At 44.5% G+C, this 24231-nt stretch overlaps 1 protein-coding gene across 2 annotated transcripts in view; it reads left to right on the top strand.

Moving 5' to 3' along the window:
- Positions 1–24231, top strand: part of LOC115083420 (multifunctional protein ADE2) — a 134489-nt gene that overhangs the window by 28916 nt on the left and 81342 nt on the right. For both annotated transcript variants that reach the window (XM_029587234.1, XM_029587228.1), the window contains exons 6-10: positions 5460–5531; positions 6350–6436; positions 8659–9090; positions 15339–15425; positions 21075–21143. In XM_029587234.1, coding sequence (XP_029443094.1) covers positions 5460–5531; positions 6350–6436; positions 8659–9090; positions 15339–15425; positions 21075–21143 — 747 coding nt within the window. The remainder of the gene's footprint in view (positions 1–5459; positions 5532–6349; positions 6437–8658; positions 9091–15338; positions 15426–21074; positions 21144–24231) is intronic.

The following is a 24231-nucleotide window of genomic DNA, read 5'->3' as shown; positions in this document are numbered from 1 at the left end:
GTCTTTGCATATCTTCTTCAGGGAAAGAGCATCTTGATTTAAATCAACAACCAAGTTGCCGTGTTTTACATCATCAAGCAAGGAGGAATGGAATCATGGCCTCTCTGTCAAGAAGTCCTAAAAATCTGGCATTGGGAGGAGACAAATCAAGCTGCTGTTCAGGCCACTTATCTGCCAGGTATCTCCAACACACTTGCATATTGACTCAGTAGAGTGTTCCAATCACACAAGTGATCTCTACAGCAGTCAATGGCTGACAAACCCTTCATCTTATAGGATCTATCATCTATTATTCTGTTCTCTTCACAGCAGAACACAAAATAAATGTTGCTATTCCACTGTTATTGCTTATTGGCAGGAAAGTGCAGAAAGTTCTTCAGGACTGCACTCGTCTAATTCTCATAGTTCCTGTGTGGCCCAGGCAGTTCTGTTATGCATATCTCATAGAACGTTCCAGCAGTCCTCCCATACAATTGGGAATAGACCCTGCACTATTGCTGCATTGTTCCATCCCAAACTTTCAGGACTCAACCTCACAGCTTGGATGTTGAATGCTCAGTGATCGAGGATCTTCACTTACCTACAGAAATTGTGTATATACTTGTCTCCTCTAGGAAACCTTCCATTAGAAGGAATTGTGTCTTCAAATGGCACATGTACTCCAAATGGTGTCAACAAAATGTTTTGGACCCATTTTTCTGTGAGCCTAAGCATTTCCTGAAATATCTGCTGCTTCACCTTTCTGATCCAGACTTTGCCTCCTCATCTTACATGTTACATTTGAACCCCGTTATTACTGTAAAGATTGTAGCTGTTATTTGTGTTACTGTTTAAATTGTTATATGTAAAGCCTGTTGCTAATTTATTGTTTATCTGTAAACCGAGGTGATGTATAACTATACGTACCGCGGTATAAAAGAATCTATAAATAAATAAATAAATAAATCTGTACAGATGTACCTCAGCACTATAGCAACTTACCATACTCAAGAGGATAGCAAAATTATCTCTAATCATCCTTTGATATATTGCTTCATGAAAGACCTATGGCGTGTCATTCTCCCCAAAAGAAAAGCCATCTATTCCGTAGGACCTGAATGTAGTCCTTTCTCAACTAATGAAGACTCTTTTTGAATTATTGGAGTCAGCTTCTCTAAAATACTTGACATGGAAGGTGTGTTCCTCTTACAGTGACTTCAGCTAGAAGAGTCAGCAAACTGCAAGCTCTCATCCATTATCCTCCATACATGCACTTCTTCCATGACAGAGTGGTTCTCCTTACTCATCTGAAAGTTCTCCCAAAGGGCATCTCAGCTTTTCATATCAATCAATCCTTCATATTACCTAACTTCTTTTCTAGGGCCTTACATGCATGAGGGTGAAAAAGCCCTACATACTCTGGATGGCAAAAGGGCCTTAGCGTATTACAAGAAACAAACTTAGCTACATCGGAAAACCTCCCAACTGTTCATCTCACACAATCCCAATTGACTAGGAATAGCGGATTCCAAACATACCTTGTCTAACTGGCTGACTGAGTACATTAATCACTGCTACAGCTTAGCAGAGCTGCACATCACAAGCTCAGTGAAGGCTCATCAAGTGAGAGCCATAGCTGCTTCTGTTGCGGATCTTCGAGAAGTACCTATTGAAGATAACCTCAAAGCTGTAACTTGGTCTTCCATTTGTATTTTTATGCCTTAGTCCTATCTTGATAACATCTCAAAGACTGTCAGTACATTTGGACAAGCAGATTTGCAAAGTCTGGTCTCACAGTAGTCCATTCTCCATGGTGAGGGCTAGGTTGCTTACTAAATAATCAATCCGCTGCAGCTCTCAGCTTGGGACTCCTCACATGTAATGGCTAATTCAGCCTGCTTATCAATGGAAAAGTTTGCTTACCATAAATGATGTTTTCTGTAGATAGCAGGATGAATTAGTCATGGAATACCCACCCACCTCCATGAAGATTCAACCTCATAGCTAGATTAGCTCTGATATAGACTGAGGAAGTTAACAAGGCATCGCCAGCACGGGAAGCCCCACATATACTCAGTAGAGCTCAAAGCTTTATTAGCTTGGAGAGACAAGTCCATTCAGTGCTGCTGGATGATGTCACCCACATGTAATGGATAATCCATACTGTTATCTATGAAAACACTGTTTATGGTAAGCAAACTTCCTTTTCTGCATCGGCTGTAAAAAGAAAGAATAAAATTTGGAGCTGTTATTCTAGAGACATGCACAATGACATTCAAATTTTCATCTCATATGTGAAACTTTAAGAAAGTACTAATCAATGCCTACCCTGCTATATTCATCCTATCTGTGATTTCTAATGGATGGGGGCATAATATGGCAATGGTATTTTACTAACAAAAAATTCAGAATACTTGGTAGTTAAATTTGGAGATCATTGATGTCAGCAAAAATTGCTTGTGAATTATTGTTAGTCCTATGTTAAGCTGGCCTCAAAAGCTTCTAATTTGAGATGAACCCTGTGCTTTCTTAGTTCTCTTCATCAAATGGGTGTCCAGCCAAACTTTGAAGAACTAGGTTAGTGGACCAAGGTTGGCTGTGCATGCAAATGGTGTTTACATATCCCATGTCCCAAGATATTTCACAGCCACACAGGGCGCTACCTCATCATGTCCACACATATGCAATGACAGGGCTACACATCGAAACCAGCAATTTAGGAGGTCCATATCCAGTAAGGTGGCAAACAGCAAAGTTATCTGGGTAAAGTTAACTGGATAACTTATGCTAAACATTCAGTGGGAGGAATCTCTTACTGAATATGCAAGGCTAAAGTTATCCGGATAAAGTTATCTGGGTAACTTAGCCCTTAGCCGGCTTACTGAATATTGTTTTTTTTTTAAGTAGCCCAGGAGCAGCCCTGATCCCTCCCACTCTCTCCCGATGCCCCTAATAAAAGAGTACATTCAGGTACCTGAATGTAATCCGTTTTGAAGAACTGAAAAAAGTGCAAAAAGCAGAATATCAAAAAAAAAAACCCCCATAAAAAATAAGCAGCCCCAATCCCTCCTTCTCCCTCACATTGCCCCGATTAAAAGAATAAGCAGCCTGTGAGGAGCCCCGATCCTTCCCCCCCAATTCCACATACATCTGATCCTCCCTCCCACACTCCCCACCTCTCAAATGCATACAGTTAAGCCAGCGAGAGAAGCAGAGGGTCTGTCCTTCACCCGCTGGCTTCAGTATTAAATGCTGGTATGGCATTTAATATGTATTTATTCATTTCACTGGCTTTCTGATTGGTCCTTTTGCTAAGGATCTGTTATGTTTGTGGCATTGTGGACCCTTAGTCGCAGTGGAGATGACTCCTCCCACGGGGAGGGGCCCCGTGAGGAACCACAGCGATAGGCTAAACGCAGAGAGCGGACACTTGTAGGTAGAAAGCTTTATTGTACTGCTGTAGATAGATGGTATGAGGCAGGAAGGAAAGGCACTGGAGTCCAGCAAGGTGCCAATATGTACTGACAGTCTCAGATGTCGAAATCTCACCCAGATGTTCAAGGTAGATAGGACCCTGCGGTGCGGGATAAGCCGAGCCTGGTGGGTGGCGTTGGAGAACCGGATCATATAGGTACTCACTGGAACGTAGTGCAGGCATCTTCCTGGTAGTGAGGATGGTAGGACCGAAGGTCCGTGGTGCAGGATACTAGACCGATAGGCCCTCGAGAAGCGAGTACCTGATAGTCCTGAGATCCTGAAATGAATAAGAGAGATAGACCCCCGAGGAGCGGTTGTCTAATTAGTAGAGACCCCGAAGGGTGGATGGAAGCGAGAGACCCCCGAGGAGCGGGTGCCTAGAGCTTCTAACGGAGCGAGGCCCTGGAGTGAATAGCAGCGACTAAACGTGCAGCTTAGAGCAGACAGAGAAGCTAGACCGTAGTCTATGCTAACTCAAAGGTGGAAGCGTAGCGGAGGCTTTAAATACCCGGAGGTATTGACGTCATGCCGTGGGGACACCCCCGAGGTTCCCGCCATGTCATGTGTTTGAGCGCAAGAGATGTGCGCGCGCACGCCCAGGCCACGGAGTGAGCATGGCGGACTGGGACGCCCATGCTGAGTTGGAGACGCCGAGGCCCTCGGCACTCGGCAGCAGAAGTAGCCATCTTGCCCAAGGAGGAGGAAAAGACGGAGCGACCGACGGACGCAACACAATCTTCACTGAAGGACCAATCAGAAAGCCAGTGAAATGAATAAATGCTGCAAGCTGCTTATCCTTTTACTGGGGGAATCAGGAAGGAGTGGGAGGGATCAGGGCTGCTCGCAGGTTGCTTATTCTTTTATTGGGAGTATCGGGAGGGAGCAGAAGGGATTGGGGCTGTTCAGGGGCTGTTTATTCTTTTATTGGGGGCATCGGAAGGGAGCGGGGCAGCTTGCAGGCTGCTTATTCTTTTATTGGGGGCATCGAGAGAGATCGGGGCTGCTCATGGGCTACTTACTCTTTTATTTTGGAGATTGGATGGGAGTGGGCAGGCTGCAGTTGCACAGCCGCTTGTGTTTTGTTTTGTTTTCTTTGGCAGGGAAGCAGTTCTCTGGCTAACTCTAGGACTGCTCTTTTGCCAACCAAAGTTAGCCAGAAAAATTTACTCGGCTAGGGCAGATGTTTAAATCTAGCCAGGTAAATGTTAACCATGCCTCAGAACACCCACAGCCTGTCCCTTTTTTAATCGGCTAAGTTTTAGTTGTGTAATGTCTTAGACAGCTAAAACATAACTGTTCACTTAGAAGGATATTGAAAACAGAGGGCCGGATTTTAAAAGGGGTACGCGCGTAACCCTTTTAAAACCCCCTGCGTGCGCCGAGCCTATTTTGCATAGGCTCGGCGGCGCGCGCAAGCCCCGGGACACGCGTACGTCCCGGGGCTTGCCTGGGGGGGGCGTGTCGGGAGTGACGCGGCGTTTTCAGGGCGTGTCCAGGGGCGTGTTTCCGGCTCGGGGCGTTTTGGGGGCGTGGCCAAGTGCCCCGACACAGGGGCCTGTGTTGGGGCCTGCTGCGCCGGCGCGCGTAAGTTACTACTGCCCGAAGGCAGTAGTAACTTTTAAGATAAAGGTAGGGAGGGGGTTTAGATAAGGCCGGTGGGGTGGGTTAGGTAGGGGAAGGGAGGGGAAGGTACGGGGGTGTGAATGGAAAGTTCCCTCCGAGGCCGCTCCGATTTCGGAGTGGCCTCGGAGGGAACGGGCAGCGCGCGCAGGGCTCGGCGCACGCAAGGTGCACAAATGTGCACCCCCTTGCGCGCGCCAACCCCGCGCGTATCTTATAAAATCATGCATACGAGAACAAAAGTACGCGCGTGCGTAGATTTGTAAAATCTATCCCAGAGGGTTTAACTGGCTAAATCTTGAATTTAGCTGGATGAGCCCTTTTAAATATTGACCTCTTAGTCATTCTTTTGTGTTTGTGTTTCTAACTCTCTGTCCTGCTAGATGAGGATTCCAGAAGCTCCGCTTCAGATGATCTGGCTGTTCCACCTCTAGCAAAAGTGGTACCTGAGACAAGTGAGTGACAGATTACCCTGCTGTCATGGAGGGAGGGGAGGCAAATGGATGTCTTTTCGCAGTGGCCAACCACGCTCTGTCCCTGAAAATGTTACCTAGCCAGCCTGAGCTGAAGGAGGGAAAGGGGTTAATAATGAGATTTTCCCAGAAAGAGAATCAGCTGCTACCTCAGGCACTGATCACTGATGCACTCACTTTTGGTCTAATGTTTTCAGGGCTTGAGATTACAGCACTAATGCCTGCTTACCTCCCAGTAGTGCTTTATGTACAGGACTAGGAGAAAGAACTACTAGCTGCAGATCCTAAGAAAGCATATACTGGTATACCTAAATGTGTAAAATCAAAAATAATTAAATTCTATAATGTATTTTAGAGGTACTTTAGATTCATATAGGTAAGTATTTAAAGTACATAACTTTACTTCTGCTATGGATGAAGTGTAACGATTAAACAAAAAAATATCTAGACAGATCAGTGGAGTTTTAAAGATGGGGTCTAACAAGGGGGAAGAAAGGGTGTTCAACTAGGGGGAGTTTGGAATTCCTATCCCTTAACTGGGCGAACTGGGAATGAACTGGGAAAACTGACGATGGTGTCGGCACACATGTCTTTTAAAATTCCCCCACTTACTCGGTAGAAGCGGCATTTCTGCGTACAAGCATGCGCCCACTTATAATTGTGTACACATACAGTCAGGCTGTTTTATAACATGCGCATATACAACCCCTGGGGGTGGGCCGACGAACGCTTGCACATTTGCCCACACGCCGCTATGAAAGTTGCAGTCATAATTAGTAATGTCTTTATCTCACTCCTAGATGAAAGATTGGTCACTCCAGAATATAATCAGGACCCTTCACTGGATTCATCAAGTTTTCTTCCTTATACAAGAGCAACTGAACTAGGTATTGTAACTTTGACAAAATTAGTGCAAGGATGAAGAATATTTCTTGCATTTACCTTTTCTGATATTTAATCTTATGCTATAGGTTTGCAGGATAAGCAAGACAGTTCTGCAGGTGGATTGTGAGGTGCTTTGATTTAAAGCAACATGACTGGAAAATTAAAAGAAAAAATATAATTGTTAGACATTGAAAATTGTAATCCTTTTCTCATTCAGATCTGTATCTAATTCATGAGGAGAGAGTGGGTTTTTTAAAGGTGCGACTGTCATTACGGATACAAGTAAATTGAGGGGCTGCTGTGTTGATCCGTATCTTAGCCACAGGCAAACATTACTTGTAATATAATGTGTAATGTACAAATATAGCATCAATAAGTAAGGCAGAGGCTCAGGAAAGCAGATTTTTTAAGCTGGGGGAGGGGAAGCCAAAGGGTCTTTGTTGAAATGACCTTAACAATACCTGAAGCACCGCAGGAAAGAGTAAATACAGCTGGTTGCGAGGTATGCTGCATGTGTTTGCTCTCAGCTAGTTTAACTTTTTGATTTATATTCTGCCTTTTGTGACTGGTCAGCCTCTTCAAAGCAGACTTACGTTCAGGTACTGTAGGTATTTCCATGTTCCCCAGAGGGATTATAATCTAAGAGCTTTATTTACTAAGGGTTTTTTTTTTCCCACCTGTAACTTTGTTCCTGAGGTAATGAAGGGTGAAATGACTTGCAGAAGGAGTATCAGGGAAATGTGAACCCTGGCGTCCCTGGTTCATAGCTGGCTGCTCTAAACACGAGGCTACTCCTCTTTGTGCTTGAGGCTGGACCCAGGCTAGGCATGACCAGTGTGGTCTTTTAAAGTTGAGCTGTCTACACTGTTATTTTACTTTCCTGAGTCCTGAAGGATTATCCACACATGGTGTCAGTGGGAGCCTCAGTAAAGGTTAGTCTGTTGCTACTCCCAACACAAGAAAAAAGTTGTGTAATATTAAGCCCTACAAAAGAGTGACATTGTCCTACTCCCTACAGGGTATACTCACAGGTTCCTGAAGAACAAGCAGGTCAGGTACACTTCTAGGCATTTACTTCAGTTTATACTGGCGAACAGATACAAACAGATCCGCTTTGATCTTAGCCATAGGGAATCAATAGATCTAATCCTTGAATCTGCTTGCCATTCAGGTATAAGGCAAGCAGGGTCACAGGCAAACAGAGGAGGTCCAGCATCAGACACAGGACGGAAGCTCTGTGGCAAGTTGTTGGGAATGCATTTCACTGATCCCCCAACCAATCCAATTCCTAAGGGATATGGGTTTGGGAGGTCATCCTTGAGGCTGTTTCCCCTGGGACTTTGCTCTTTTTCTGTGTTGTCAGGTTAGCTAACTGGTCAGGGCATCCACTCACTGACTTGAGCTATCCCCATTTCATACCCCATGGTGACCAGACCTTCATTTTCAAGTTTTATTTTATTTTTCATGAGAATTTTAGGGGTCAATTTTAAGACCTGTGTGCGAGTCCATGAAACACAGAAGTCTAAAGGCAGCAAGGCTTAGAACAGGCAGAATAGGCCCGAAGGCCCCAAGGCAGGATACAAGAGAGAATAGGCCAAATGGCTTCAAGACAGGAAACAAGGCAGGAAAAGCCCGAGGACTTTAAGGCAAAGCAAGGTGAAAGGCCCATAGGCCACAGGCAAGACAAGGCAAGGCAGAAGGCCAGTAGGCCACAAGATAAAGCAGGAACAAGTGTCAAGTCATGGAGCCAGAAGTGATACCATGAGAAGTCAGGGCTGGGACTTGGGCATGGCAAGGGCAGTGAGGAGGAGCTTGGCAAGACTAGTGATGAGGCACACTGAGGGCCTCTCCAAGGTGGGGAGGCATCATGAAGGAAGGATATGGCTGTGTAGCAGGCGAAATCCTAACAAAAGCAGATGAATGTTGTACTGTGAATAGTTATTTCTAGCATATTTCTATTGTAACACCTTCCTCTTATGTGTTCATATCTTGCTGTTAGCCTTCTTTTAACAGATAAACATAAGCTACAGCAGTGGTTCTCAACCCATTGCTGTAGCTTGAGACACATCCGCCAGTCATGTTTTCAGGATATCCACAATGAATGCACTGCCTCCACTGAATGGAAATCTATCTCATGCTTATTCATTGTGTGTATCCTGAAAACCGGACTGGACTGAGAACCTCTGAGCCACAGTATAATGGTCATTTTCTCATTTACCTTCAGCAAGCTCAGGATATCCAAGATCGGAAGCAAAGTTTTTCATTCCTGCCATATCAACCGAGGGAGGCAAGCACTGGACTGCCAAGGAAGTTAAAGCACTAATCCACCTATGGTCTAACAAAAACATCCAGCAGCAACTGGAGGGCACCGTGAGAAATAAAAGGATCTTTGAGCACATTGCAACCATGCTTCAGGAGTTTGGAATAGACAGGGACTGGAAGCAGTGCAGGACCAAGTACAAGAACTTGAAGCACGAGTACAAGACTGTGAGGAAAGCTCATGACTCGGGGAACATGAGGAAAACCATGAAATTCTTCTCTGAACTGGATGCTATTCTGAGCCACAAGGGAGCAGGGCAATCAAACCAATCTGACGTGGATGAAAGAGATGGATCCATAGCACAGGCAAACTCCAGAGCAGACAACAGCTCCACGGGTAAGCGCTATGCATAAAATCATTCAGAGCGTACCCTTAATAGGCTTCTGGCTATCAAAGGGAAAACAATAATAGACACCGGGTACATTTTCAGAGAGGATATGCATGGAAAATTAGCATGTGTGCATGTAAGTAGCCTGTATTCGCACACATGCTATTTTATAGACATCAAAAGGACATGCGTATTTTTTGGCTTTTACGTGCACATTTACCGATGCAAAAAAGGTGCAGTCTAGGAGGATTCCAGGGTGGAAGTTGCTATTTTGTAAGGGAGATTTACTTATAAATTATCTAATTTATTCTCATAATTTTGCAGCTGATAATTAACTAGCACAGTTGATACTGGACTTCTCTGCTGTCTGCAATTTTTGAGTGGAAAGTCTGGGTGAAATGGTGGGAGGTCAGGAGGGTCTAGGTGAACTGGAGACAGAGTGAACTGGCAGAGATATCGGCAAACTGGTGATTTCAAATAAATGCGTACGTTATAAAATACCTGGTTTTACATGTACATATTTTTTACGCATCTAAAATAAACGCTTCTATGTTTATAAAATAGGTAAGAAAATTAAGCACTTCCATTGTAGTGCTGATATGCACGCGCTCTGAAACATACGCAGGTGCTTTTGGAGCATAAGTACCCGGTGTTTTATAAACTGCGCAGCTCCTGCTACACAGTTTATAAGACACTAGGATAGATCTCCGTGCATTCACTTATGTGCACACATGCATTAACGCAAATAGATTTGAAAGTTATCCTGTATATTCTTGAATGGTAACTAAAACAACATGTTCTGTCTTTTTAAAAATTATATTTAATGCAATTAAACACTAAGCATAGATTTTTTAAAATATCTATCCTATTTTTATTATGTTAGGTCTTGCATTCAGGTGTATTTTTATGCAAATTTCTATGTGGTCTTAAAAGTTGAAGCATATCATCTGTGGATAATTCTTATAGTAATCCTGCAAATAATCCAGTTTTCTTCTGACTCAACATGGTAACTAAACTTTCATGCTAAAAAAAACTACAAGACTGAAAAGGTGTACTCCTTATAATACCCAACATTTTCAAATGCATTCTTTACCTCCAACAGTTGTTTGTGAAAGACAAAATTCCCTTCACATCTACTTCCATTGCTGACACCCCTCCCCCTCCAATAATATTTTGAGGGTAATGTGAGTCATAAGTATGTGGTGCTTGCATGTTTGTGTGGGAGGGTGGGAGTGTGAGAGTTCTTGTATCAGGGGATTTTTGTTATTTGGGTTGGGGAGGGAGTATGAAAGTCTGTGTGTGTGGTAGATGGAGTTTTTTTTGGAGGAATTGTGTCGTGTGTGTGTGTAGAAATGTGTGTTTTTATAGTTGGTATGGGGTGTATTTGAATGTGCCTGTATGAGCAGTAGGTAGGGGAATGCACTTGTGTTGGGGGTGTGTGTGTGTGGGAAATGTGAGCTTGTGTGATTTATGAGCTGTGGGAGGAGCGTGTGTGTGTTTGTGTGCTTTAGCGGCGGTGTATGTGGGGAACTTGGGTGGGAGAGTGTGTTTGGAAGCTGCATATAGGGAGGCTTGGAGGAATCAGAGGTGTATGTCTGGGTGCATGTGTGAGGGTTTTTAAATTGTGTGTGTGGGATGCATGTGGGGGTGGCTGGGTTATGTTATGAAGGAATTTTGTATGTGGGTACGTGTGTGGGAGGTGTGGGTAGTTGTATGTGTATGTGGTGGGAAGTGCCAGCTTCTCTTCCTGTTTGTAATTTTTCATCTGCACATGCATGGACATTTATACGTATATATTTCCTGCTTGTGGAAATATAAGACGTAACTTTGTTACTTATTTATTTATTTGTTTATTTTTGTATACCGACATTCGATCTGACATATCACATCGGTTTACAGAGAACAATGAACTAGGAGCATCAGTGTCTTCCTATTATTTTTACAGTAAAACTTAGAGACAATATTAACAGATATGAACTGAAATTAAATTAGAATCAACATTAACTGATATCAACAGAAAATTAACATTATTTGGGATTATAAACATTTCTTGTCATTGTGATCATTTTTGACGAGAGTCAGTGGCGGGTGCTTCTGGTTTCTGTATGAGTGACTATGGTGCATCTTCTCGGTGTCGTGGATTGGCGTCATGGTATTGATGCAAAGGCTTTTTGGAAGAGCCATGTTTTTAGGGGTTTTTTTTTTTAATGTTTTGGTTGTGGGTTCCATTCTTAATTCTCCTGGAAGGTTGTCCCATAGCGGAGGGCCAGCTAATGAAAGAGCGCGTTCCCTTATTGTATTCAGGTGCCAGTTTCAGAGAGGGGGTTTTAAGAAGCCCAGTGTTTGTGGAGCGAAGGTTCCTGGGGTGGACGTGAAGGTGTAACGCCGCATTCATCCAGTCCACTTTATTGGTGTGCAGTGTTTTATGGATGATGGTTAGAGTCTTGGATTGGATTCTGTATGGGATGGGCAGCCAGTGCAGCTCTTTGAGGATAGGGGTGACATGGTCTGATCTTTTACTGTTTGAAAGTGTTCTGGCGGCGGCGTTTTGTAACAGCTGTATTGGCCTTAGTGTGGCTGCAGGGAGGCCCAGGAGAAGGGCGTTGCAGTAGTCCAGTTTTGAGAAAAGTAGTGCCTGTAGTTCTGTAGTACTTATGTAAATTTCCACTGTCAGGAAATGTGTGCACATGTGCAAATTAGGAATTACACACAAGCAAATTATCAGGCACATAAGGAGTTCCTATAGTACTTTACTCTGAAGAATGCCTACAGTGATAATGAGGGAACTGCTATTGCCTGGCTGCTGAGCATCTTCTGAAATCATATAATGCCCAAAGATATGGAGGCCAAACTTTGTGGCCACAAGAGATCATAACCACAATCCACGGCTGAAGAAGATGACATCAGATGAAGATTTGTCAGCAAACAGCAGGAAACTTCTACAGCGAAATGATTACGATTTTAAGAACATAAGAACATGCCATACTGGGTCAGACCAAGGGTCCATCAAGCCCAGCATCCTGTTTCCAACAGTGGCCAATCCAGGCCATAAGAACCTGGCAAGTACCCAAAAACTAAGTCTATTCCATGTTACCATTGCTAATGGCAGTGGCTATTCTCTAAGTGAACTTAATAGCAGGTAATGGACTTCTCCTCCAAGAACTTATCCAATCCTTTTTTGAACACAACTATACTAACTGCACTAACCACATCCTCTGGCAACAAATTCCAGAGTTTAATTGTGCGTTGAGTAAAAAAGAACTTTCTCCGATTAGTTTTAAATGTGCCCCATGCTAACTTCATGGAGTGCCCCCTAGTCTTTCTACTATTCGAAAGAGTAAATAACCGATTCACATCCACCCATTCTAGACCTCTTATGATTTTAAACACCTCTATCATATCCCCCCTCAGTCGTCTCTTCTCCAAGCTGAAAAGTTCTAATCTCTTTAGTCTTTCCTCATAGGGGAGTTGTTCCATTCCCCTTATCATTTTGGTAGCCCTTCTCTGTACCTTCTCCATCGCAATTATATCTTTTTTGAGATGCGTCGACCAGAATTGTACACAGTATTCAAGGTGCGGTCTCACCATGGAGCGATACAGAGGCATTATGACATTTTCCGTTTTATTCACCATTCCCTTTCTAATAATTCCCAACAATCTGTTTGCTTTTTTGACTGCCGCAGCACACTGAACCGACGATTTCAATGTGTTATCCACTATGACGCCTAGATCTCTTTCTTGGGTTGTAGCACCTAATATGGAACCCAACATTGTGTAATTATAGCATGGGTTATTTTTCCCTATATGCATCACCTTGCACTTAGCCACATTAAATTTCATCTGCCATTCGGATGCCCAATTTTCCAGTCTCACAAGGTCTTCCTGCAATTTATCACAATCTGCTTGTGATTTAACTACTCTGAACAATTTTGTGTCATCTGCAAATTTTATTATCTCACTTGTCGTATTTCTTTCCAGATCATTTATAAATATATTGAAAAGTAAGGGTCCCAATACAGATCCCTGAGGCACTCTACTGTCCACTCTCTTCCACTGAGAAAATTGTCCATTTAATCCTACTCTCTGTTTCCTGTCTTTTAGCCAGTTTGCAATCCACGAAAGGACATCGCCTCCTATCCCATGACTTTTTACTTTTCCTAGAAGCCTCTCATGAGGAACTTTGTCAAACGCCTTCTGAAAATCCAAGTATACTACATCTACCGGTTCACCTTTATCCACATGTTTATTAACTCCTTCAAAAAAGTGACGCAGATTTGTGAGGCAAGACTTGCCCTGGGTAAAGCCATGCTGACTTTGTTCCATTAAACCATGTCTTTCCATATGTTCTGTGATTTTGATGTTTAGAACACTTTCCACTATTTTTCCTGGCACTGAAGTCAGGCTAACCGGTCTGTAGTTTCCTGGATCGCCCCTGGAGCCCTTTTTAAATATTGGGGTTACATTAGCTATCCTCCAGTCTTCAGGTATAATGGATGATTTTAATGATAGGTTACAAATTTTTACTAATAGGTCTGAAATTTCATTTTTTAGTTCCTTCAGAACTCTGGGTTTGTTTGTTTTTTGGAAAGTGGGGAAGGGAGGTTGTAAACGGGGAAGAAATGAGTAGACACTGGGAGGGCAATAATCAAACACAGGTAAAATTCTGTAGAAATGGGCTGTTTGATTACTGGCCACCCTGTTTGATTACTGGCCGCCCTCCGGTCAAATCCTTATTAAGAAAACGAGCACTCTCTACAGCCGGGCCCACCCTCTGGAACTCATTACCTCCGGAACTTCGCCTAGAAACATGCCATCAAACTTTTAAGAAACACCTAAAAACATGGCTCTTCCGGCAAGCCTTCCCGGAATCGCAGGAACACTCAGATACCGGTGAAAGGGCAAAAGAGAACACAACAAATCTCTTGAACACCCCCAAACCCCGCTAGGCCTGCTTACGCCTTATCTGGACAGTCCACAGGTTATGAAACTCACCACGGTAGATGCACTAGCTCATTAGCTCTCGTTATGCTCAGGTCATGCCCTTCAACATTGTACACTGTTACCTGCTACACTCAATTTATTTTACTATTTATTGTAGATATTTTTGTTTTTTACGTCCTTTGAACGCTGTTTGACGTGTTATTGATGTCTATTTAATATTTACGTTCTTATGTTCAGAAACTCTGTTTAATGTAACGCCTTAACCGTGACTGTTTTGTTCAGTGGAAACCGACCTGATTTGATATGTGTATCAAGAATGTCGGTATATAAAAATTCTAAATAAATAAATAAATAAATAAAAGTATACTTTTACCTTTCTATTTGTGTAGGCATTCCTAGGATGGGATTAGGTTTGGGGAGGCAACACCACACATTGTTTTGCATTACAAAAAAGCAGGCGCAAATTTGTGCAAAACGGAATTATTGCAGCAAGCCCCATGGGTAAAAGCTACAGGAGGGGTTTGCCAGACCATGAGTGCTGCATCTACCTCTGCACATAAAATCTAAACAGAACTATGTCCATTAGAGCAGAATCAAAAGGCAAGTTCTAACGGCTAAAGTGTAGGCTTACAACGTGCCCTGACTAACCACTGGGGTGCTTGAAAGAAACAAAACAAGCAGAGGTTAGGAGGAGGCAGTGCTTCCTATGGCTGCCATCTCATAGTGTCATGGGCCCGAATGTGCCGCATGGCATGCAATAACACACTTAGGAGGCTTCCTGCAAGGTGAATGTTGTTTCTCGGGAGCCCCTGGAAACTGAAGGTTTGTAACTAGACTTGAACCCACAAAAATGGTGTGAAGTTGACTTTCCAGGATGTAGATCTTTGGGGCTCAGGCAGCTGCACATTCCCAGATAACTTTAGACCGCCTCATGCCCCCATGTAGAGTTAGCTGAATAAGTTATTCGGCTAGCTCAGCTCCTCCCTGGATTGCCCAGGAAATGCTCCTAACTTATTTGGTTACATTTTAGCTGTATAATGGCGTACCTGGCTAAAATGTAGCCAGATAAGTGCCGTCAATATTCAAACATTGCCATTTATCCAGATAGCTCAAAGGTCATCTGGATAAAAGCTTTTAGACCCCTTGTGTCAGTGACAGAGGATGCAATAATTACACACTAAACATGCAGATGAGTAAGACAGCTCTAGACTGGTTCAGTTTACCAGAAAAAAGTTCAAACTGTGAGTTGTATTCATGTAAAAAGTTCAAATTGTGAGTTGTATTCATGTAAAAAAATCAGTATGAATTTACACAGATGTTCCTGGTGAAGCAGATGAAAAGAATTTCCCTGGTTACAGGACCGAAGACCCTGTTCACATAAAGAAAGATGCCCCTGACATTGGTAAGTTGATCTTAAATACACACACACACACACACACACACACTCAGACTGCACATTAGCTGGGACAAACACTTGGGAGTGGATGTTAGAAAGGTTTTAACTGAGTTAAACCTAACCAATTGAATTTATCCCCCATCTGAGTAGCTAAATTTAACCGGCTTGATGGTACCCTGTTATAGAGTCCATCAAGATAGGGCAGGAGAACATTGTAGAAATCTCATCTTTGTGAGACTTTCCTCACTCCAAATGTCTTCAAATCTTCACCGAGGTGTACTGTGAAGTTCGTACGTCTCATTGTGCCTATAAAACTAGCCCCTAAACCGTAAACCACCACCAACACTTCACCTGGAGCTATTAGCTGGCCTTCCTATAGAGATACAAATAGTTGACTACTATGAGAGCCTTATAAATAGTCTCTCTCTCAAAATTATCCTAAACATGTAGGTGATATTATAGAAGTATGGTTAAAAAATTAATCTTTCCCACTTAGAAGGTTTGGGAGACTGGACTTGTTAGAATCTAGGGTTTACCTGCTAAGTTTGAATAAACACCAAAATCTGTACTAGTGTGACATGATGGGGAGGGTGGCTAGTTTATAAGATTCCAGTTTGAAGGACATTTAAGGATGTGAAAAGGGAGCTTATCTTACATCCCCACTGAAATGCACCAGGCAAGATGTGATGCAGTTGGGAATGTTTATTTATTTATTAAACAAAATGTGAGTAGGTCACCATGAATTGAAGAATGTAGAATGTATTTCACATTTTTCAAGTGGTTTCTGCCTCTCGGGTGGTTCTAGCTCAGATGACTGGGCCCAGGTAGTGGTGACATTAAAACAGGCACATCAAACTAACAGCACTCTTTGTGGTGGAAAACACTCTGTTAGGTTTTAAATGAAAACAAGATGTTTTTATTGTTGTATTAAAACCTGGAGAATAGTTTTAGCACGCTTATTTCCCCTCTGTTTTTGATAACCTGGCATCATAAGGCATATGTAAACCACACAGCTCTATTCCTTCATGCGCAGTGGATCAAAAGGCAGTATTTAAATAGAAAAGTAACAAAAATGAACATGTGAAGAGCCTTAACACCTGCTGTGAGCTTATAAGGAGCAGTTTCCAAACTGCCTGCATTGGTGCAACATGCACGTGTAGCTTTTACTCGTGTTCTTCTCCTCATCAGTGTTCAAGGGAAGAGCATGCAAGCCCTTTCACGTTGGAAACTGCTGTGGGTACTAAGTGCACCTGCTTTGAGTGTGGGTAGATTATCCCTGGAGGAATGCCTACATAGATCTGAAAGTGCAATTTGCATTTGTACTTTTCTTCTCCTGACGTAAATGCTTTCTCTTTGGGTCCAGTGTAATAAAACCCACGCTAAAACAGGAGATAGATTTTAGCGTGGGTTTTGATTATCTCATATGGGAAAAACCAGTGGTGCCATGGAATGCAGTAAGGTAATGGGATGCACATTGGAATGAAAAAGCATGCGGAACAAAAAAAAACTGCATGAAAAATTGTGGTTAACTTCAAAATCCTCCCTAACGTAGAAAAGTGCTTTAAATACAGCAGAGGGAAGGTAAGTGCTTGAAGTTGGAAGGAATGTGACCAAACTAGCCTTGTATGTGAGACTGGCACGGTGCATCCCAGCTTGGGTACAAACTCGCATCAAAGGGTGAGCTTTCTAGGGCACGCACCACTTAACCTCAGATAAATATGAGGAGAACCCCACCTATACCTAGGGCACACAGACAATCTATTAAAATACAATGCCAAACCATATCAAATATGACTGATAGATCAAGCTGGGCTAAAACACCCACAGAATCCTTCTCAGAATCTCTCTTGCTATAATCTGACAAGGATAACAGGAGATCTCAGTTCCGAGTGCCTTCCTAAATCCATGTTATTTATTTATTTTATTTTAAGTTGTTTATATACCGCTTTTACAAATATAATTTAATCAAAACCGTTGCTCTTTATCAAGAATGTTATTCTCATCTGTATGGTCCTCAAACTGAATTAACACCCATGTCTCTAATAACTTAGCAAGTGATGCCAAATTAGAAACTGGTCAATCATTAGAAATCTCTGAGTCAAACAATAACAGATTCTTCTTCACTGGGCAAATATTTGTACATTTTAAGAAGGCTGGAACATAGCCTTCACTAAGAGAAAGGTTCAGCAAGCTAACCAAGGGCCTGATATACTAAGACTTTTCTCCCATTCTGTGTCTATGGGAAAAATGCTTAGTAAATGAAGCCCCAAGTAATCTAATAAATTCATTACCCAAAATGGACATGGATAAAGAGGACAGAAAAATGTATTTACTTGTCCAAGTATTTTTAAAAGACTCTTTTTAGTAATGTCTAAACAGTTAGGCTCAATAGCTTCCAAAACACAACCTCTGACTTGCTAACTTCATAAGAATAATATTATGAAGGTTTAACTTGCACATAGATACATTTGATTCTGCAAGTATAAAAGGTGTTTTTTTTTAATAGATTCTATATTTGTGATGGAAATGACTCTGCTGGTTTAATGTGCCACTCATCAAGCTGGCTAGTTGCTTGACCTAATAATTGCTCAAGATTATCATAATTTAGAAGGAAGGACCTTATGTTTTTTTGATTGAAATACCATGGACTAACCATAGGCTGTTATTATGTAATATAGTTGATGATAATTTAAAATCCAACAGAATCATAAAGAAAGCCATGAGGCAAAGGTTGATTTGAAAGCTTTCAAATATAGCACTTTCCTTGAACAAAGTTCAACTCCAAGCAGTTCACAGTAAAAAAGAATACAATAAATAAATACTGAGGGTTTGGCTTTTCAAGATGAGCTGGAGGTGGACCCTTGGCCTGGTGCAGGATTGGTACGGCCCTCTGGTTGGACCCAGAGAGTGCCTGCTACCAGGAGGCGGAGCACAGGAGGAGACAGAGGCTAGCTGGAGCTTCACCAATAGCAACCAGGGGTTTCTGCAGGTTGAGCCCTTGGTTACCCGGGCCACCTGGTCTTAGGTGGGCCTCGCAGGGTCTCCTAGAGAGGAAGCGCAGGGGCGTGCCCACCATGAACAAGGGTGCGTTGTCGATGTCCAGGCGAGAATGTTCAGAGGTCACAGGAGGCCAAAATAGAGTGTCCGAGTGGATAGCGAGGATCAAGGCCAGAGTATCAGTCCAGAATGGTCAGCCGAAACAGGGGTCAATACCTTTAGTCAATCCGCGAGTAGTCAGGTCAGGCAGAGGTCAGGTTTCAGGCAGCGATCAGACGTGGTCAGTGAACAGGCAGAGGTCAAGATCTGGGCAGCAGTCAGATGAGGTCAGGAGCAAGCAAAGGTCAGTACCGTGAGATCAGTCCAAAGGGTACTACCAGGAATGGAAAGATGAAGGAGCAGGACTCGCTGGAACAGGAGACACTGGAACAGGCAAACTAGACAACACCGGAGTGTACAACCCGATTGTCAAGGCAGGGATCATGGGTCTGAGCCCTGCCTTATATATGGTGGTTCTGTGATGTCATCAGCGTGCACCTCCCAGGGTTTTCCCGCGCTTGGCCCTTTAAAGGGCTGCAGGTTGGCCGCACGCCTAGGAGCGGGGCCGAGGACACGGAGCCCCAACGGGAGCTCCACTGTGAGGCCTGTACGGGAGACTGAGAGCAGGGAGCCGGGGATGCTGTGAACGGGCTGCGACTGCAGAGGAGGAGAGCCCGGAGCTCATGGACGGGAGAGCAAGGTGAGCAGGGCCGGCTGCGGAGCGGATGCGGCCAGGATGCGCAACATTTCCCTTGGTTATCAATGATGCAGGAGGTCCACATTCTGAAGCCCTTCGAGGATGCCACAAAGGCCATGACTTGAACAGCAGCCACCCTCGGTGAACTCATCCCCTCCTGATGGAGAAGTTACAGGGTTTCCGAGAGGAGCAGGGAATGGCACTAGTGATGTTGTGGACTGCTGGCAGCTGCAAGTAAAAATCAGCTCAAACCCCTCACCCAGCTGGATTCTTTACATGCTGGCCACACTGTGTGACCCATGAATGAAAGGGAATATCGCTTTCCAGTCTAACACTCTGACTTATAGGAAGGTTAGGGTGCAAGAATGTGAGTACAAAACACAATGGGATACAGAAAAGGAAAGAGATGGTTTTCTCTTGCAGTACTGTCAGCATCAGCAGCATCCTGTCGGCTACCAATTCTGTCTGCACCTTTATCTGCCACCTCCCCCCATGACCACTGCAGGATGGGCTCTCCTGACACAGGTCATAGTTTCAGCAGTTGGTAGCAGAGACCATTCTCCATCTCCTCCCCTCCAAAAAGAAGACCCCTGCACAAACTTCAATCATGCGGTACCAAACTGCAGCCACAGTCCAGAATCTTTGGCATACTAGACACACAAGGCTGTGGTCTGACCAGATCTCACCAAGGTCAACCAGCATTTCCTTTCCTGGCCTCCAATCACTCTCTTTGCCTTCAGTGTCTTGCTGTTTTGTTGCCACTATTATGGGTATTTTTGCCCCAGAAACAAAAATATAGAAAAGAAAAACCATCTCTTACCCCCACCCCTCTCTGAATGCCATGGGATCTGAGTGCCACTGTTGCTGCTGCTGCCCAGCCTGCTCCTCCAGCTATGCCTTTCGGTTGCACCAGAGCGAGCTGCAATATCTGGACTACACTGCAGGGGGAAGAGAGCTAAAAATGAAAAAAACACCCTGATAGTTGCAAATGTCCCATTTCATATCAATTTGTTCATAAAAAAATTACAAAATTTTGTTCATTTTCATTTATTTCATTTTAAAAATGTTTACAGCACCGCTGACAAAAAAAACAAAAACAAAACCTTCCAAGACCATCCCCCCCCCCCCCCCCCCACACCCACCAATGCCTCTCCATTCACCCTGAACCCTCCTACCAAATTTTTCTTTCATATAGCAAGAGTGATCTCCTGTTACTCCTCTCCCGGTAGTGGTATGTTTTGAAATGGTGCCAGCAGACCATTGTAAATGCACGCACTACAAAATGGCACTGGCCAGACCCAAACCTAGGCTGGTACCATCGGTGTGCTGGTGCCATAGCAACTGTGAGAAAAAACATATGATAGGAATGTTTGAGAGGATGATCAGAGGTGAAGCCCAAGAGGGAGTTTTTTCTTCTCTGATGGGGCTTGACCTTTTTTCTTCATTTTGTACATTTTAAATACATGAAAAGAAACTAAATGAAAAAAAAAAAGGCTATGTACACCCTTACTTTGGGGGGCTTATGTAGCTTGGATGTACAGTGCTGTGCATTCTGCTCAGATCCAGTACAGATAGCATTAATGATGATAAGAATAATGCAATATGACTATGTGCTTTTATTTATTTATTTATTTATTATATTTACTAATCGACTTAATGTTACAAATGCCCAAAGCGATGTAAAATTATAAAACAAAATACAATATACAAAAATACAATGTAACATTAAAGTAATTAAATAATGCATTTCTAGGCCAATGGCTAGCTAGCATTATCACATACCAGTAATAATTACTTCAATTAGATCTCCTTAATCTTGTTATATAGATCACATTAAGAGCTCTTGCAACCATTTTAGCAGCCCTTGATAGTTACTCACTTTTATTGTATTGATTTTAATATATCATTATATTTCCTGACAGAGGATGATTCCAGCACTACCTCAGAAGATGTCATTTGTCCTCCTGTGGCACACAGAACAGTCTTGAGTGGTGAGTGAGTGATGATTTTTATGTTAGTTAGGACTGCTAATCTTTTACTCCCAGAGGTTTTTAAAGCCTGGTGAGAGACTAACAGCAGTCCCCAGAGCCAGGCCTGGGGCAGGTGTCACTCAAGCTTTCCTAGGCAGTGGAAGGGTTCTCTGAAGGGAAACTGACAACCGACAATTTATTTATTTAGACATTTTATATACCATCGTTCCATGTGTAGATCACAACAGTTTACAAAGTGTAATTCATAATTATAACTCAACAAACGAACAAAGAAAGATTGGTTACAGTGGAGGTATTCATAGTTGGGCATTGATATCTATCAAGTGAAATTTTCTAGTACATTTTAAAATTGATCGAGTACATAAGGCAAAGAGTATGGATAATTAAAACGAAATGATAGCTTTCACGTCTTAGTCAGTGAGTTGTTTTGGGAATCTTGCAGTAAGCTGTGTGGGTCCGGTGTTCCCTGTGTGCGAGGCAACGGGACAGTGCCTTAATGGCGCTGTCCCGGCCTGCCCACGCCTCGCCCAGACCCTGCCTCTGGCCTGCCCCCTTTTCGGCAGGTTTTACTTTGGTGCATGCTGGGAGATATGCGCGTGGCCGCGGGCCTTTGAAAACGCCCGCGGCACATGCGCAGCCTGGCCACGCACATATCTCCTAGTATATGCACACGTAGACCTTTTAAAATCAGGCTGTTAGATTCCTAAATGTGGCTGAAAATCTAACCAAATTTAGGGGCCTAAAATTTACCCACCTGATGCATTTTTTGACAGTTGTCACCGTAGTTCCTATGTGGAGCAGGTTGCTGCACATTTCTGTTCATTGTAGATCTATCACTCCAAAACCCCGCAGCCCACCCTTTCCCCTCTCCTCCTTTCTGCCTCTCCTTTTCTCCCCCATTCTTCACCTAGCAAAGACTCCAAAATATAGTGTTTCTCCCCCTAAGCAATTACGCCTAAATTCTGTTATTAGCTTCCCCTCACCCTCCTTTAAAGCCTACCCTACCATTCTTTCCCCCCCCCCCCACCTCTCCCTGTCACTGCCATCACTGGCCTGGTTCCTACCAGCCCACCTGTCCATAATTCCTATTGTTAATTTATTTTCTTCAAATGTTCCTATCAAATTTCTCTCTTTCCCTATCCTTCCTACTTGTTACGGTTGTGGACCCTTGGGCCGGTTGGAACAGAGGATGGTGCACTGTGGAGGACCACAGCAAGCGTCCCAACCGGGAGGCGGCTCGGAGGACTCAGGGAAGGCTTCGGCACTGAGACGAGGTGGAGTCCTATGCGACCAAGGACTCGGCAAGGTTGAGAGGACGGACGACGTTGGGTCCCGGTGACTGAAGAGTCTTCACCCTGGAAGCCAGTACTCCCCCAGGAGAAGCCCATAGGAGTCCGCCCGCTGGGACTTTTGGAGATTCACCCTGGAAGCCGGAGCCCCTCCAGGAGGCGCCCGTAGGGGCCTGGCCGCTGGGACTTGGGCGAATCTTCTGGGCCAGCGAAGACCAGGAAGGAAGCCGAGTCGGAAGCCAGGAGCCGGAGGAGGAACCAAGCCAGGGATGAGGCAGAAGACGGAGTCGTGGACGGAGCCGGGTCGGAGCCAGAGGTCAGAGCGGGCCAAGCCAGGGACAGAGGCTGAAGGAGAAGTCGTGGACGAAGCCGGGTCGGAACCAGAGGTCAGAAGCAGATACCAGAGCCAAGGGACGAAGACGGAAACGAGTCAGGAGTCAAGCCGGGTCAGGAACGGACAGCAATCCAGAAGAACACAGCAACTAGCAATCAGGAAACCTGAGGAACCTCGTTGCAAGGCACTGGAGTGGTCTAGCTGCAGGGTACTTATACCCTGAGGGCGACTGACGTCATCAACAGCCGGACTGAGGTTTTCCCGCGCTGGCCCCTTTAAATGGAGCTCCTCCACGCACGTGCGCGTCAGGGGCCGGGGCCAGCCGTGCCGGACCGTCGGCGTCTCTCCCGAGGAGGGAGAGACATGCTGGAGGGCCTGCAGGCCCGAGGAAGCCTGGAAACGGCCCGGGCCACCCCCGAGGTAGGTGGAGGGACCGGGGCACGGCCCGGGATTGCAACAGTATCCCCTCTCCTACGCCCCCTCCCAGGAGGCCTGGGTTTACTTGGGTGATCCAGATGGAACTGACGAAGGAGGTCTTTATCCAAGATATGGGAAGAAGGCTCCCAGGAGGTTTCCTCCGGACCGTAGCCCTCCCACGAGAGGAGGTATTCCCACCGATGATGGTGGAATCGTACGTCCAGAATTTCCTTCACCGTATAGATGCCATCGGTCTCAGCTTTGGCAGCGGTGGGTTCCGGGGTTTTATCATGAAAGGAGGAGAGCACCACTGGCTTAAGCAAAGACACGTGGAACACGTCGTGAATCCGTAGAGTGGAAGGTAATCGCAGGCGGTAGGATACCGCCCCAACTCATTCCGCTATGAGAAATGGACCAATATACTTGGGAGCCAGGCGCATAGAAGGGACCCGTAGACGAATATTCCTGGTGCTCAACCAGACTTTACTCCCTGGAAGGAGGACAGGGGCTGGTCGTCGTAACCGATCAGTGTACTTCTTAGCCTTGGCAGAGGCAGTTCGAAGCTTTTCCTGGGTAGATATCCACAGAGCACGCAACTGCTGGGCAGTAAGCTGAACCGCCGGTGAGGAGACAGCCAGAGGCAAAGGCAAATGAGGCCTGGAGCTCTTTCCGTAGACAAGCTGAAACGGGGACTGGTCTGTAGCGGAGTGCTTGTGGCGCTTATAAGAAAACTCAGCCCATGGTAAAAGGGTGACCCAGTCATCCTGTAGATCTCCAACAAACGCTCGGAGGAAGGCCTTCAGTGTTCGGTTAGTCCGCTCGGCCTGGCCATTGGCTTGAGGGTGAAAGGCAGTAGTGAGACCCAGACGCACCCCGAACTTCTTGCAGAGGGCCCTCCAATACTTTGCCGTAAACTGCGGCCCACGGTCAGAGGTAATGTGCGAAGGCAGGCCATGTAAACGGAAGACATGTTGTATAAAGAGGTTAGCCAGTTCTGGCACTGAAGGTAGCTTGGCGAGAGGCACAAAGTGGGCCATCTTTGAAAAGC

The sequence above is a fragment of the Rhinatrema bivittatum genome, chromosome 1 (assembly GCF_901001135.1).
Source record: "Rhinatrema bivittatum chromosome 1, aRhiBiv1.1, whole genome shotgun sequence".
Lineage (NCBI taxonomy): Eukaryota > Metazoa > Chordata > Amphibia > Gymnophiona > Rhinatrematidae > Rhinatrema > Rhinatrema bivittatum.
This window is presented reverse-complemented; position numbering and strand designations above follow the sequence as displayed.